This window comes from Aplidium turbinatum, chromosome 11, assembly GCF_918807975.1.
Source record: "Aplidium turbinatum chromosome 11, kaAplTurb1.1, whole genome shotgun sequence".
NCBI lineage: Eukaryota > Metazoa > Chordata > Ascidiacea > Aplousobranchia > Polyclinidae > Aplidium > Aplidium turbinatum.
This window is the reverse complement of record NC_137482.1, coordinates 2,999,113-3,015,546: the sequence shown is the minus strand read 5'-3', so window position 1 is coordinate 3,015,546 and position 16,434 is coordinate 2,999,113. Positions and strand designations below refer to the sequence as shown.

At 39.4% G+C, this 16,434-nt stretch overlaps 1 protein-coding gene across 1 annotated transcript; it reads left to right on the top strand.

Annotated features, from left to right (window-relative positions):
- On the top strand, window positions 1-7,157 carry LOC145779607 (ufm1-specific protease 2-like). The gene is made up of 6 exons (XM_082591242.1): window positions 1-155; window positions 2,284-2,482; window positions 2,697-2,846; window positions 4,474-4,638; window positions 5,030-5,231; window positions 5,904-7,157. Exons 1-6 carry the CDS (start codon window positions 19-21, stop codon window positions 6,113-6,115), a joined length of 1,065 nt encoding a protein of 354 aa, XP_082447368.1. The 5' UTR covers window positions 1-18; the 3' UTR covers window positions 6,116-7,157.
- The last annotated feature ends 9,277 nt before the right edge of the window (window positions 7,158-16,434 follow it).

Genomic DNA, 16,434 nt, shown 5'->3' with positions numbered 1-16,434 from the left:
GGTTGCGTACAGGCGACCATGTTGAAGTGCATGACCACGTCAAACAAAGCAAAATCGCCTATTATTAAGTTCAACGCCCATAATGAAGTCAAGTATCAACTGCCAGCCCATTTCAATACTCTTTGCTTCATCCCGTTAAACACACCTTTAAACAGGTAATGTAGATTTGAAATATGACATTATTCGTTTCTTGACTGAGTTTTGTTCCCAAGCTTCATTTTGGATGTTTAGGTGCTCCACTATAGATGAACCATTTAAGAAGACCCTGGTCACGGCTTCTGAAAGTTTAAAGTATTAAAAGTCACGTGGCCATTACGTTATTGTTAAGAAATTGCTTATGTTTTTGGCTAACAATTAGCGATGACATACTAATTTTTAAGAAAACTTTTACATTTTTCTTATTGACAAAACAGTTTATAGCATGAACATTGAACAATTTGAAATAACATCTATTACACTTAACTTCTAATCTAAACAAATGATGTTTATATTGTTGCAAAAAGTGAAAAACAAAATGGTATGTTGTGGCATTGGGTTCACTTTTATACACTGCTGTTACTATATAATAATGAGTAAAAAAATACTTTTCATAAAATTTATAACAATATAATAGTTGTAACCAGAATTTGATAAATGCACAGCAATCATGATTATACAGAACAATACTGCGTTATCTTATATATGTTGTAATTCTTTTTTCGAATGAGACAGAATTTTTAAAGTTCAAATCATTTTGTTGTTGATTTTTACTCTAGAAATGAAACGCTTTATTTAAATGGGAAACAAAAGCACAATGGACTAGTTTGTGTTCTCGTGATTTTAATTAGTACGGTAGTTGCAGAGTGAGGTCGGGCATACTTTCTATCTAAAGAATTTCCATTTCTTATATTCTGGTTATGAAGCATTTAAATCTAGATCGTTGATCAGATTATACTGGGACCGAGTTAATTACCGATAGCACGATTTAACGGATGATACTTTAAAACCGAAATAATGTTCAGAAAAGTAGATTTCAAATCATCGGAAAGCAGTTAATCAAGATCAGTGACGATCGGTGAGGGAAAGCAAGGAAAGCAGTGCTTACCTAAGCGAAAACTATGCAAAATATATTAATATAATGACTGAATTCTAGGTTTAACTTATTATTTTTATCACGTCTATTTTAACTTGAAAATTACTGTGTTCGTGACTAGAATTACTCGTAACGCTTGTGAGTAGTCTAAGTCCTCACCAAACCGCATGTCTTGCCTATAAATGCCAATTAACGCAAATGCTCCTGTCAGAAACAATCACTGAGACTCCAGGGAAATCAACTTTCCAAGTTGCTTTCCCCACGTACAAAAACGCCTTCGTTTTATCCAATCCTCACTCGTTTTGCAAAACATCACCAGCTGCTTAGCCAATCAGATGTGTTATGGTTAGAGTTGTTTTCCCAGTGACGTCAATGCGTACAATGGCTGGACTAACTCGTCATAGAATGGTCTCTCGTCACGGTACACAGCACAGCATCATAAAGGCGAAAAGATTGTTGCTGTTTTTTGATGTTTCCTCGCCATGCACTTTAGCCTACTAGCTTTCATAGTCATGCCTTTGCCCTTTTTACAGCGTTGATATAACGTTACTTCGTCAATGAACGTTCAGGTGCGGATGCAATATTTAGTTCGTTAAGCTTCTATACGCAGTAGGCAAACTTATCCAGCTTTTTGTACAAATTGCTTGCGATTGTAATGTTTAGGCCTAAGTGTTAGTTTTTGTAGTGTAGGGCGTAGGCCTAACTGAATATCTGAGAATGAACATTCATGACGAATTAAATATTTAGACAACTATTATTCCATGTCTAACACTGGATTTTGGTCCTGAACGTTAAAATTAAGATTGTTTATGACTTCTAAACATTAAATGGATGTATGATCACGACATAGGCGAAGCACAATTTGACAGATTTTTATTTTGATTTGTTTTGGAAATCCTCTCAGAGCGCACCAAATTGGAAGTGTTTTTCAAAAATTTTTGGTGGAGGCCTCCCAGACCCCCCGCTGGAAGTGTTGCCTTCGGGCTTCGCCCGACAGTTACGCCCTTTGTGCCTACTACCTTGCTGCAGCATATTTCCAAGTTGCTTTCCCAACAGTTTAAGCCACCGAACGTCACTGATCAAGATTATGCTCTGATTAAACGCAGGATGATAAAGCAGTACTCCAAACTCAAAATGTTTATCGTACAATGGGTCCCAACTCCACTCCTTGAATATCGCTCTTCACCCTCAGGCTCATTATGTCATTACAGAGTTGCCAACTCCTTGAAGCTATCTCTCCACCGACAACTGCATTTGATGAAGAAATCTGTCATCGATAATTATGATTACAATGTTACAAGCATGGGGATTCCAGAACACTTTCACTTTATCTTGAATGGATGGTGCCACCCCGTCTCCGCATGCCTTCCTGCCAACAAAACCGACGACCAGCTAGCAGATTACAGGAAGGTGGGCACTAGCCTACCCTAGACAGAAAATGGGTCTTTTTACATTGATTTGATAGATTTGATTTTTGAGTTGCAAAGATATGAGCTGTAAAAGTGCTTATTTTTGTGATATCAGTTTCAGAAGGCTGAAATTCAACTTTTTAACCAAGTTGTGAATATGTACGTAGGTTCTCGAATAATGTTGGAGTTGTTTTTCACCAATCACTTCTACGCAGGACGTCCTTCACAACACATTCCTGGAACCTCCCACAAGGCCGATATTTCGCCGCACGATTGCAAGTTATCTATCTGTTGGGGCGACTAAACAGAAGTTGATACTGAATCCCCACATAGGAGTAAAGAGTCCCACTATGGCAGACGGCCACGTTAGTTTGTATTGAATCAATTTTTTGAGCGTTAAGCCTAAACAATAGAGAAGCATTACTTATAGTTTAGTAAACGATTGAAAGCTTTCATTTCGTCTGCATTGCTAAAACTTAGTTGGAAATTCGGCTGGCGGGTTCCGGCTGGGGAGCTGACGCGAAAACCCTTCGCACAGCTACCTTGGCTCTCGTCCATTCTACCGCCGAGTACTGCGCACCAGTGTGGTGCCGCAGCTCTCACACCCGCCACATTGACACCGCCATCAACGACGCACTACGCACTGTGACTGGATGCCTGCGTTCCACTCCAACGGACTGCCTTCCCATCATTGCAGGCATCCAACCTGCTGAGCTTCGCCGTAAAGGAGCCATGATTTCCCTTGCTCGTCGCGCACTGGACCCCGACCACCTCCTCCACAGTACATTCCAGCGCCTACCTGGAGGACAGCAGCGACTGAAATCAAGACGCCCATTTGTGCCCGCCGCACGACAGCTTCTGAACAACGTTGAAGATCTTGGAATAAGTGCGGCACACTGGAGGAACTACACATGGAACACGGAGTGGCAAAACAACACCTCTCGACTCCGTGATTTCCTACCCGACGTCGATCCCCACCCTCCGGGAATGTCCCTCGCAAGACTTGCGTGGGTCCGGTTTAACCGCCTACGAACCGGCGTCGGTCGCTTTCGTTCAGACATGTGCAGATGGGGCCTGGCTCCCTCACCGGAATGCGAGTGTGGTGCCACAGACCAGACAGTAGACCATGTCGTCCATGACTGCCCAATCCATTAACCACCACATGGAGCGCTTGGACTGAAGGCCCTGGATGGCGAGACTGTCGAGTGGCTGATGACTTCATGCCCAAACATATAGTCCGGAAGAAAGCTCATACGACGAAGAAGAAGTTGGAAATTTTGCACACTGGAAGTCAAATGTATAGTTTAAAAAGTTAAGATGGGATCATGGAATTAGTTTCTATATTTTAGGTTTGATATTTTATTGATATTGTTTAGTTTGTTCGTAGGCCTCATGTATATTTTCAAAGAAATACTCAATCACTTTCACTTATGTCACTCGGGAACATGCAATGTAATCAAATTAATGTTCCCGTTCAGTAAAATGTCACATTGTGTCAATTTAGGTAATGTTGATTCTAAAAATAATAATAATCAATCTATCAGTGTTGTTGATGCCGTGTTGCCAGACGGCAAATTTGTCTGAGGAGTATAGTTTTCTTGCGGTTTAAGTATTGACAAAAATGTAACTTTTTGGATACCTGTCGTAGTCTGATTCGACTTTTCACTCATTGCACGAAACCTTTCACCATGATAGAATTTATTTCAGTAACAGAGTAACATGTGTTGCGGAACGACGAATAGTTGTGATGTAATAAAGAAAACTGAGTTCTGCTGTCATAAAATAATTTATTAACTAGTACAGTCGGCAAGTAAAACCGCAGAAAATATTACAATGACAATTTGTGGTTGATTTTGCATTACTTTGCACATGGCTCATTCCTGATTGTGCTGAGATCAAACAAAAAAAAGAAAAGTTGAATCCTTATTTTAGTGACGTTTCATTTTATGTCCTATGTTGTAGCGGCCTGAAGCAACAACTAATTGCTTTTAGACTTTCACGGTGCACGGGCAGTACGACTACCACCATTACAATCAGGACAACTGCAATGATGCAGGGTGGGGGTGCTCGTATAGGTCGCTACAGACCTTGGTATCGTGGTTTCGTCATCAGGGGTACACGGATCTACGTACTCCCTCGCACAAGGAAATACAACAGGTAACTGAATTGTATTAATCCAATGCAAAGCATAGATATGCTTGTCTGCAGTTGATCACTTGCGCTTTTACGATATTTTGTAGTAGTAGTAGATTCTTGTGGTTTACATAGAAAAGAAAAGATTTTGCTTAATTTGTTCATGATGAATTTAAATACAAGTCAAACTTACGCAAAACTTTATGGTTTTTGTTTGAATGTTTGCGGTACAACAGTTAACTTTTCACCGGACCTTGCGGAATAATTTTCGCTCTGCTTAACTAACTATAGGTTTAATAACGTTGTGTCGCGTACATGTATTGCTTTCAACGCTTTAAAAATATTGTCTTCTAATTCACATTAGCATTACTTTCTTGGAACTTTCGGCAACGTAATTCATCGATGTGATTTCCAGATTTTGGTTAAAATCAAAGACAAGCCTAAAGGATTCGTAGGCAGTAAGAAGTGGATCGGATCAATTGAAGTCAGCAACGTACTGAACGAATACATCGGCGTCACATCAAAGATCACCTACGTCAGTGTAGGGGCTGACCTTGTGAACCATGGAAGGGAATTATCGCGACACTTCACGAAACACGGGTCACCTGTCATGATAGGTACTTTGGTCAATTCATGTATTTTCACTTACTGTGATTTTAGTGTATCGTCTCCAGTAAGGTAAATCATTGCACATAACATTAAGAGCCCGATCGAACCAAAACGGAAGACTCCTACTCTAATTTCACCCTTGTTTGGATCATCAGTGGTGTATATCCATGTGTCGAGCGGGAATCCAACTTCCAACGATGGGAATTGTGGACTTCTCCGACTTGAGTGGGAATCGAACCTTCGCCTAGATTGTACTACTGTGTGCAGTATGCCGCTCTTATTCACTCGCCCACGTCTCAAGACCATAAAGCTGTTGTTAACTGCACTATATTCCGTTCAATCCGAGAGAGGGTAATTTCGTTCGATTGGGGTCTTAATGGCTTTACAAACCCTCACGTCCCCTTAACCCTTGGAGGTGATCAAGAAATATTAATTTCAAGTTTTCGAAACCCAAACTTTTTTTCTTGCCGCTTTTGTTACTCTTCCCTCCTTGTTAATTCTATGGTCAATTGGTCATGTGTAATGGTTCAAACCCCAGTAATGGCAAACTGCCTGACGTACTTAACGCAAAACATCGTGAATCTGGGGTGGTAAAAGGATAGACCCTCTGCCCCAGAGGCTCACACGACGACGACGAACGCATCTAATTCAAAAACTTCAAACAATTACACTCTGTCCAGGTGGTGGCGTACTTGCGCATACTATTCTCGGTGTCTGCTTCAGCGAGACAATTGGGGAAACGATGTTTCTGATTCTCGATCCTCACTACACCGGCGCCGATGACTTAAAGACAATACAAGATAAAGGCTGGTGCGGATGGAAATCTGGAAGCTTCTGGAACCAAAAAGCTTATTATAATTTATGTATGCCCCAACGGCCGTTGGCCTGTTGAGTTGCGTATTTGTTTTTTGTTGTCTTTGGGACCATGGGGTTTTTTATTCGTATGTTACAGCGGTTTTTAACCTTTGCTGCACACTTCATCCCTTATCGAACAAGATTGCCAAATTTCCCATGCAGTCTACTCAAATCGGCCGTTATAAGAACGGTAAAACCAGCGGCTTTGTCGCTAAACTTTTCACTCAGCAGAACACATTGTCAGCTGTTGCAAATGGTTTACCTCCTAAAACTGAAGAGATTCACCCCCATGTGTTGGAATGTCACGGAGAATATTGTGCTCGCTTTCCAATCACGAGATCCTGGTTCGACTCCTGGCTTAAGCTAGTTGTTAATAATAATTCGCTCACTTCTACCTAAGGTGTAATAAATTGGGTATAGACGTAATTGCTGAAAGAAAGGTGGCTGAGAGAAGAGAACGGGTCACTCACCCTACTATCTCTCGTTAGTACCAACGGCTTAGTACAAAGAATTCTCTTCTCACCCCCCTGATGCTTAGTGTCAAGTGTGGGAATGACCTTAACCTTGAGTACACAATAATAATGTTTCGTCAATTTTACATGTTTTAGACACGGCTTTAAATACCGGGTTGTGTTTACAACTGAAAAGATGGATTTCCTTTCACCAACAGTGCAATATGAAGGGCTTAACGTTAACTTGGGATTTTCACTGATTTTATTGTCACTTTCACAGTGTATTTCGTGCTTTGAAATGACTATGAGTGTGTCTAACTGTTTTTAAGAACGTCTATTTGGTGTTGAAGTAATACCAGGATTTTACATGAGGTTGTGGCTTATTCCCAGACAGCAAAATTCGTCATTGTACACTTATTCAACTTCTGCAGACGTTGAATCAATGTAAAAATGACAGATTTTGCTGTCTGGGTTATAATTTCTTGTCGGTGAACACAAATGTGAAAGTTCTTATCAATAAAGCAAATCACCACAACAAGTGATTTGTGCTGCGTTTTGTTGATTTTTGTTTTGCATGGTGGCTGATGTCAAACCAAGCCTTGTGCAATAAATGCCACAAATTTTCTATTTTTTGGTTTGGGAAGGCCGAAAGAAGCCTATATTTTTGTTTTGTAGCCTTTGTTGAGGTGAAATACAACATGTCTTTATAAAACTCTCGATTTTGCAGATTGATTATTGGTTTCAATGAAACAAGTGATTATTAGTATCTAATTAGTATCGATTTCAAAGTTGCAATCAATGGTTTTCTTGTGTAGAGATTATGTAGTGGTTCGTTCTGGTTTGCAGCTGAAGTTTGCTGTGTAGCTTTCTGTCAAAAGTACCAACTCATCCAAAATGTCTTGAAAAATGTCATTGTTGTACAAATGGTTTAAATTTGTTCCACATGCCTGCAACTGCAAATCAGACACAAGATGAAATTTTCATGGAACTTCAAACTCATCGACGATATGTTTCAGTTTGTTGATACATTTGTCAATTCCAATAACTAGCGAATCTTTTGCAGTATATTGTAGAATAGGCCCTACAGTTCGTTTGAATGATTCAGCTAGTTAAGTGGAGTTATAAAAGCGTTCTGTCCTCAGGAAAAGAAAATCTTTTTATAATTGCTACAGACAACTTTAGCTTGCACTTATAGTAGTAGCCTACTCTTCTCAGCTTTCTCTTACTTAGATTACATCTTTCTTTAATTTCATTAAATTCATCAGTGAATCTTGTTTAGGACTGTAATCCACACAATACAAAGCAGTCACAAATTTAAAACTGCTAGTTGTGATAGGCTACTTTAGCGTTGACTCAGCTTCCGATCAGGGTCTTTTTGGTTCCAACTTGATGCATTTAAGTAACGTCTTTAGAGCTTTAATTTCAAAGGGTAATGTAAAGCATTGGGTTTTACTGCGCCATGCCTTGATTATCTTCTCGAAGTCAATTTTCTTTGCAAAGATGACAGGACAGCTTTCTTTAGACTTCAGAATTTTTCCTCTGACTGGGCTATAACTTTAAGGATGCCACGAGCTTACAGTTGATCAATTACTCTAGAAATGATATGACATTTGAACAACGCTGTAGGCAACACTATGAACTCCAGCTAGATTTAAGCAGCAACAACATAAACAAAATATATGCAGGGTTCACTATTCTTTAATCGTGCTTGGACTGACACCTTCCAGTTTCCCAGATGTGTTGGATACAACCTCATATGCCTGGCCAAGGCAGATTTTGAAGTTAAGGTTCAGTTGTCAAGCAAAAATAGTTCACGCTTTGCTGAAACAACACCAGTTTTCAAGTTGAAACTATCAATATAATTGAAACCGTTCAGTGATACAGAAATCCTTTCAGCTTTAGATTTTACTTCTTGAAGCTGTTCAACATCGCCTACATTAACACGAAAATGATTTGTTCTTGATAAGAAGCATCTGGAGTGACATTTACAATAATGGAGAAATACTTGGAACTACGCACTGCATTTAAGAATTTGTTTGTTTCTGAGTTGGTACATTTTTTTATTTTAGTAGTTAAAATGGGCCCTCCTCAAAAGTGCAAAAACAAAAAACTACTCGTTTTTCCTTTACACTGTTTTGCTAGGGGGGAAACTTGCCCGACTTCCCCCCCCTCTCGGAGCCCCTGCTTCTACCTAAGGTGTAATAAATTGGGTATAGACGTAGTTGCTGAAGGAAAGGCGGCTGAGAAAGGAACTTGCCACCCTACTATCGTTTGTGCCGACGGCTTAGTACAAAGAAAACTTTGTCTTCTCATCCCGCTAATGCTTAGTGTCAAGTGTGGGAACGACTCTAACCTTGAGTACACAAAGGTTATGTTTCGTCAATTTTACATGTTTCAGACACAGACACGGCTTTAAATACTTGGTTGTGTTTTACAACTGAAAACATGGATTTCGTTTCACTAGCAGTGCAACATGAAGTTAACTTAGGATTTTCATTGATTTTAGAGTTACTTTCTCAGTGATTTTGCTGTCTGGGTTATAGTTTCTGATCGTCGGTGAACACAAATGTGAAAGTTCAATAAAGCAAATCAACAAAACAAAAACACAACTCTCAGTGATTTGTGCTGCGTCTTGTTGATTTTTGTTATTTTGCATGGTGGTCGATGTCAAACCAAGCCTTGTGCAGTAAATGCCACAAATTTTCCATTTTTTGGTTTGGGAAGGCCGAAAGAAGCCTATATTTTTGTTTTGTAGCCTTTGTTGAGGAGAAATACAACATGTCTTTATAAAACTCTCGATTTTGCAGATTGATTATTGGTTTCAGTGAAACAAGTGGTTATTAGTAACTAATTAGTATCGATTCAGTCATCTAAAATTCGGAAATTTAACATCTGCCCGTGATCTGCCTTAAATTAAAAGTATAGGATTCCTAACAGATTATAAGAAAGAATTTAACTGGGTTTATTCGCCGTGGGCCACATGACCGGTAGATCCAGTGGCGTATCCTGGTGGGTTGAGCAAGGGAAGCGATAAAACTCGTGGGGGTGGGTTAGAGCGTGCCGAAGGCAGGATTTGACTACAAAATGCAATTAGAATATCTCGAAACACAAATATTTTGCGTTTCATTATTTCCAACCCTCGACGAGAGGAAGGAACCTGATGATGACAACAAAGATACCACACCTCCCAGGGCCGGATTTAGCTGATGGGGGGCCCGGGGCACTTTTAGATCGGGGAGGCCCCCGTGCAAAAATTTTTTTCAAGCCTACGGCGCGAAAAACCATCTCTACGTCTACAGTAGCATCAGTCCAGTACTGCACAGCATTTTGCAGAAACTTTAAAGGCCAAAAGGAAAAAAATAACACAAAATCACATTTTTTCCACATAGGAGAGCCCTTCAAAAGTCGGGGGGCCCGGGGCAACTGTTCCCCCTAAATCCGGGCCTGACACCTCCAGAGGCGTAGCCAGCATAAAATTTTAGCGGGGGCTAAAAAGTATTTTTGCTCATGTGAGTAGCTAAGCCCAGCAGCGAGTCACCGAAGGTGGAGCACCCACGTGGGGGTCAGGCCCAGAATATTTTGAAAAAATACCTTGAAACGGCACATTCAGAGAGCACTTTCAGTCTAAACCGATAGTAAAACTTTGTCAAATGATGCTATAACAGAGTGTGAAATCGTGTGTAGCACTAGTTGCAACGTTTATCTGATGAGATTGAAAGTAAAAGCAACAATAAACAGGATGGTTTATTGCTTCACTGACGTTTCGCGCACCATAACAATGCGCATTTTCAGAGCGAATATATTTTTTTATGAGTTGTACGAATATGCTTTTACTTTCAATCCAGGGATTTTCAATCTCATCAGATGAACGTTGCAGCTAGTGCTACAAAATTGTCCTGATGAACACCCAAACTTTTTAGTACCGTATTCAGAGTGTGAAATGTTTATTAAAAATATTTCGGAAGGGAGAGTGCTGATTGCTGAAATATGATATATTCAGGGACTTCGCTCCTGCCACTTGAAAGAAGCGAACCTATTATAAACTCTGGCAAAAGCCGAATTACAGTAGTGTAGAAAGTTATAAAATGGGTAGTGAAGTGTTGACTAAATTTATGGGTTTCTAGCACTAGTTGCTACGTTCATCTGATGAAATTGAAAGTAAAATTAACAACAAACAAGATGGTTTATTGCTTCACTGACATCAGATGAACGTAGCAACTAGTGCTAGAAACGATAATTGTCCTGATGAACACCCAAACTTTTCAGTATTAAATTTATGGGTTTTGTTAAAACTACAAAAAAGTGTTGATGATGCTGAAATAAACATACCTTGCGTCAACAGACGTTGAGTCAATGTAAGAAAGAACTAATTTGATTTGTTGAATCTGATACTTTTTTGACCTATTTCGTTTTTTTGCAATGCAATGTTTATTGTTCAAGCCTACATCCTGTTCTTCGATGTGGAGAAAGATTAGGAGCTTAAAAGAAATCTCTAAAGTGTCCTGGGGCATTCCCCTATTTATTTCCTGAAGCATGGCAGCAAGAATGCAAAATATTTTCATGACGTAATATTGTTTTGAGAAGCCTAATGCGTTGGCGGTTTGCTGCAAATGACCCAGCAATAAAGAAAAAACAACACCGACATTACGCTTTTCCGAAGTTATTGCGTGCGGTTATTGGTTTGCCCGAGGCTGTGCCAATTTCCTTCTTGAGATTTGAAGTAGCTAGGTAACTCAATGTTGCTCTGCAGCCGGTAAAGTGCTCGCAGCTCGTCCCGCTGCTTTTCACTAATGCATGAGCAATTGTCCAAATTGGCAGCTGAGTTATTTGCAGTTGTAGCAAAACTGATACTGATTAATCATTTTTATTTTATTGGGAACCCTACTGTGAATAAAATTCAACAGGTCTAGTGAAAAGCTTGAAGTTTTTTGCAAAAAGGAATAACCGGAGATAAGTAGTCTAGTGTACCGGTATTCGACATGTTTTGACGTTGATTCACAGTCACTTTTCTGTCTCGGTATAATATTGCATCCAACTGTGGGTTAAAATTAAACGCGGTTCTTTCATCATGTGCGGAAGTGTGCAGGCCATCATAGTGAGACTAATTTTGGCATCGACGAGGTTTAAACATCCTTTATGAATTCCCTGTCAACACTTCTGTAATCTGTATACAGTGTGTCAAGCAGTCTTGCGCAAAAAGCATTATTAGACGAGGTGTAGGCCCACTGATTTAAATGCGTTTGTTGAGGCGCCTGAACAACTCTTGTTACGTTGCCCTTCAAGTTTTTTATAGACTTAAATCGTTGTCAACCAATTCGAAAGGTTTCTCTCTCTCACTTATAATTAGCCTGAGTATAAATAAAAGATATTCAGTTTGTTTCGTCACTAATAGCACAATAAGTGAACGGTTTTGTCATAAACGTGTATAGACATATTAGTTTAACTGTACTTGCATGTAAGAAGGTTGAATGTCAGCACGAAGCTTTGCTTTGGTTTAGGATTCAAATTTAAATCTTTATGACAAAAACATTTCAAGATTAGCCTAGGCAAGGCGCAGGCCAGAATTGAGAACTTGATATTACAGATGAGCTCATGTGAGGGAGTGTAGTTAGTTTGTGAGTAGGCCTACCAGAAAGCAGCCAATTGGTAGATTTTGCTCGGATGTCATTTGGTTGACAATATTGCTACAACGTCGAAGCTGCTTTTAGAACTATCAACTAGATGCGTTCAGCTGGGATTTGGTTTTAAATGTTTGTCTTTTTAGGGTGTTGCTGTTCTGCTAAGATAAAATATTTTGCTTTAATTAATGAATGTGGGGTTATGCAACTATTCCGCTTAGATTTAGCCGTCGCGATTCAAAAATGTGCTTCGTTGTCACGAAAAGGTTAGGTACTGCAGTGAAAGGTCGTCACTCAGGAAACCCCATTGATTGCACGTGAGACAACTTTATTAGCAAAGAAACTTTGCATGGGAAAAACTTTGTTTGATGAAGTTACATGGTATCATTGTGTGTTGTGCTAATTACATGTGTACTTTCTAGCTAGTTCTAGTCCGTGGCGGAACTGGGGGGGGGGGGGGGGGGGGAGATCGCCTCTTCTTATTCATTTACGGTTTCTTTGCAAGGTTGAATTGATGTAAACCGACACATTATTGTATTTTGTTGAAGTTGCCCCCCTCTAAGGCTACTTGCTAGATCCCCCCTGGTTCTAGTCTACAAAATCAGAGTGACATGTTCCCTTTTCCCCTGAAACTATTTTGTAGGTCATGAGCACCGAAGAGTATGAAGCCGTTCACGCACACCTCGGTTACAAGAGCAACTACCCTAAGGCAACAGTTTGTTTTATTAATTAGGTTACTTTGCTCTAAATGTGATTCGATGTATAGCCTAACCTATAACGTTATTAAATTAACCTTCACAGCAGTCTGCTACATAAGATTGTAACTTGTGAGCTCAATTATACATTATCACAGTTCGAGTCGAGTAGTGATCGTTACATCGTATTTGAAAAGATAATATTTCATTGTCAATATGTAAAAATCGTTTTGTGGTTTCTTTAATTACTCTTAACAAACCGCTTTTGCAAACACGTCATTGAGCTATTGAAAAATCGAATCATCTTTACTCGGTTGAACACATTACAGTACAATTGAGATGAACTGAAAATTTTGCTTGGAATGAACCGCAGCCGAAGTGCCTTGAGCTGTATTTGTTGTTTTAGTGTTGAGTTAAATAACTTATAATATCATTTGATGAGTGGGTGCTTGCTAATATTTATCACTCACCTAGAATTTACTTCATGTGTTAAGCTGACTCAGGGGCGGATCCAGAGGGGGCGATTGGGGCGATCGCCCCCCTAAAACCCAAGAAAGTAGCTTTATTCTTCATTTATATGTACCGTATACGATATGGAAAACAACATATCGAAAGCATTGCTGAGTAAGTCTTTCGTCATGTTCAAAGATTAGGTTAGGCTAGGGTAGGTTATAATAATAACATAGTATAAGGCTATTATTTCGTCGCAGAGTCTAATTACCGAACGAAATTACTAAATTTAAAAAAGTTTCTAAACTTTTTGCCGGCACTGTAGAGCATAGCGATAAATCCCTTAGCCTAGATAAGTTGGTTGACAAAGCAGGTTATTGGCAACTTTGACGGTCAGACGTGGAACTAAAACCATTGCAATTCCACCTTGAAATTGCATCTAGAAACAGCAAAGCTCAGTTTTGTTCAATGAGACTTTAGCATCTTGACACTTAACATCATTGCTACCACGAAATTGCTTAAGTAGGCTACCGACCCGATAATTGATGCTTTATTGAGGAAAAAAATTTCGTTTATCAACCGTTGCATTCACTCCTCAAATCGCTTTATATCAGACATGATGTCATCTGATTGTTTTTATCGTTCTGAATACTTTCAATTCTTCCAACGCTCATTGTATATAAATTTGTAATAGTAGATAGCCCATTTAGGCTAGTGAGCTTTTAAACCGACGGCATCCAAAGTGGCTCTCTGTGACTTTTATGCATTTGCAGTTGGTGTATTATTTCGTTGTTTTTGTTTTGGATATGGACAACTTTGTTTGACGCAAATAAATAATAATAATAAAATAACATTGACAAAAGTCATTTGCAATGCCTACAACGGCTTGTTACGTCATATATATAGTGTGGAATCTGCACTAGGTTCAGAGATCCAACTATGGAAGGAGAAGTGGGAAAATAAAACTGTTCCGGCGACTGCTGCAGTCTTATACCGATGACTGCGGAAGAAGCTTTACAACCGTATGATGAAAATGTGTACACAATCGTAAACTCTCTTCTAAAAATACTATTAGGCTAACCTTGCCAGTCAGCGTAGCATCAGCCGAAAGAAGCTTTTCATCTCTTCGGTTGTTGAAAACCTGGCTGAGGAACAACATCGGCGAGGAAAGACTGAATGGATTGGCCTTACTATACCAGCATCGAGACATTTTAATTGACACAGACTCTGTGATAAATCGATTTGCCAACAGTAGAAGCCGTAAACTTGACTTAGTGTTGTAGTCAAAGGTAGGCCTACGACACATGTTAGTATTACCCTTACCGGCAAAGTAGCTTTTTATTTTCGTTTTATTTGTGAAGTTTACAGAAATAGTTGTTTCTGTTATTGTTAGTTTCTTTTTTGTCTGGTGCAGCGACCGTGCATGACACGTTTTAAGGAGGACTATATCTTTTGGTTTACTGCCAGCCATTCTAACTATGTTTTACTGCCAGCCATTCTATTGTACAAATTGTAGTGTTTCGCTGGTCCAAAATAAAAAATTACAATCGATACCTAGCCTATAGTGGCGATTCTACGGGGTGAAACATGACCCAGTGTTTTGACCTGGCCCCCACTTTTGTTACTCAATATGTTGAGTGTAGCCTATGTATAACCTTTCCTCATTGCTCTTTATAACAATTTAAAACTGGTCAGAGGAATAAAACCTCGAAGTTATACAGTAAGTCTATAACCTCAATCATAGCCGTATGAGAATAAAATCTTTTGGGGGGGCAAACAAAATTTGCCCAAATGTTTCAAAATTTGCCCAAATTTTGTCTTTGCAAAACTGCTTTCAGAAAAGTAACATTACTCAATTGCTGAGGTAGTGTAGTCTAATAACTCCACAGGCATCAACTTGGCAATCTCATAAATTATAATAATTATGCAAAGTTCTTAAACTTGTAAAATGTCGAAATATGGAAAGATTGATTTGCCCAAATAACTGGACATTTTTTGCCCAAATTAGCGATGTTTTATTTCAGCGGTGGGGCGATCGCCCTCCCTGCTCCCCCATCTCCTACGGCTATGACCTCAATGTTTGTATCAATATTGGGAAGACAGAATTACCTGTTATTATCATTCCAAGGTCAATTTTTAAATTGCCGTGAAACAATCAAGAATGAAACCTTCAGTCTCAACTATAAATGCGGCTAGGTTGCTCAGGCTGGCTTCAACTTGACATGGCAAGGGCATATCAGCTCTTCATCCCTCCCTTTGTTAAACAACAGCATTGTTGAAGATTTTTTAAGTTTAGAATTTCAATTTCTCATAATTTGTGTTCGAAATGCTCTCAACGCATCAAACTCGATCTAAATTTTCTAGGGGAGACCCCCGTCGTTGTTTGTGCCTGGCTGATCACTTGCCTGAATGTCAATGACATCGCCCCCCCTAACGTGAATACCTAGATCCGCCCCTGAGCTGACTTTCAGTTTAATTACCAGTCTAGTTCTAAAATGACTGCAGATTGGCACTTGATTGGTGCTGGTGTCAGATGATAAAGCCTAAGGAAAGCATTATTCAGTTAAATCCGAAGGTTTAAGTTTATAATCTTCTTAGTTTGAAAAGTTTAGACATATCAGTTGAATGTCATATTACGCAACACAAGTGTTTTTTCGGCCATAGTTTTTGAAGCAATCTTACGCACGATGTTTAACCATCGCCGGGTTTGTCATGGTGAGTGAAGTTTTACATTAAGTTGAAAGGAAGGCGAGGAAGTCAAGTTTCGTCCACCCTCAAGCATGTCAATAACTGCTTTGCTAAGATTCGTCCACATATTCAAAAATAAATTGTTCTTCCCCTAAAAGCAGCAGTTGCTTAAAAATATGTAGATTTAGTGCGAACATAATTATAGCCTATCTGAAGAATAGGTGTTTTCCTTTCAAGTTTTTAGGTAACCTGGAAACGTTCCGGACCCCAGGCTGGATCTAAAAGGAGCCTAACCCCTGGACGCCCCCTGTCAACGCTCGTATGTCGAGCTGACGTTAATTACTGGATACTTTGATTACTTGCAAAAAAGATTAAAACATTGCAGCATTAGCTTTGTAATGAAACTTTAATTAAATAATTTCACCTAGTATTGTTTGTCACCAGACACCAGAA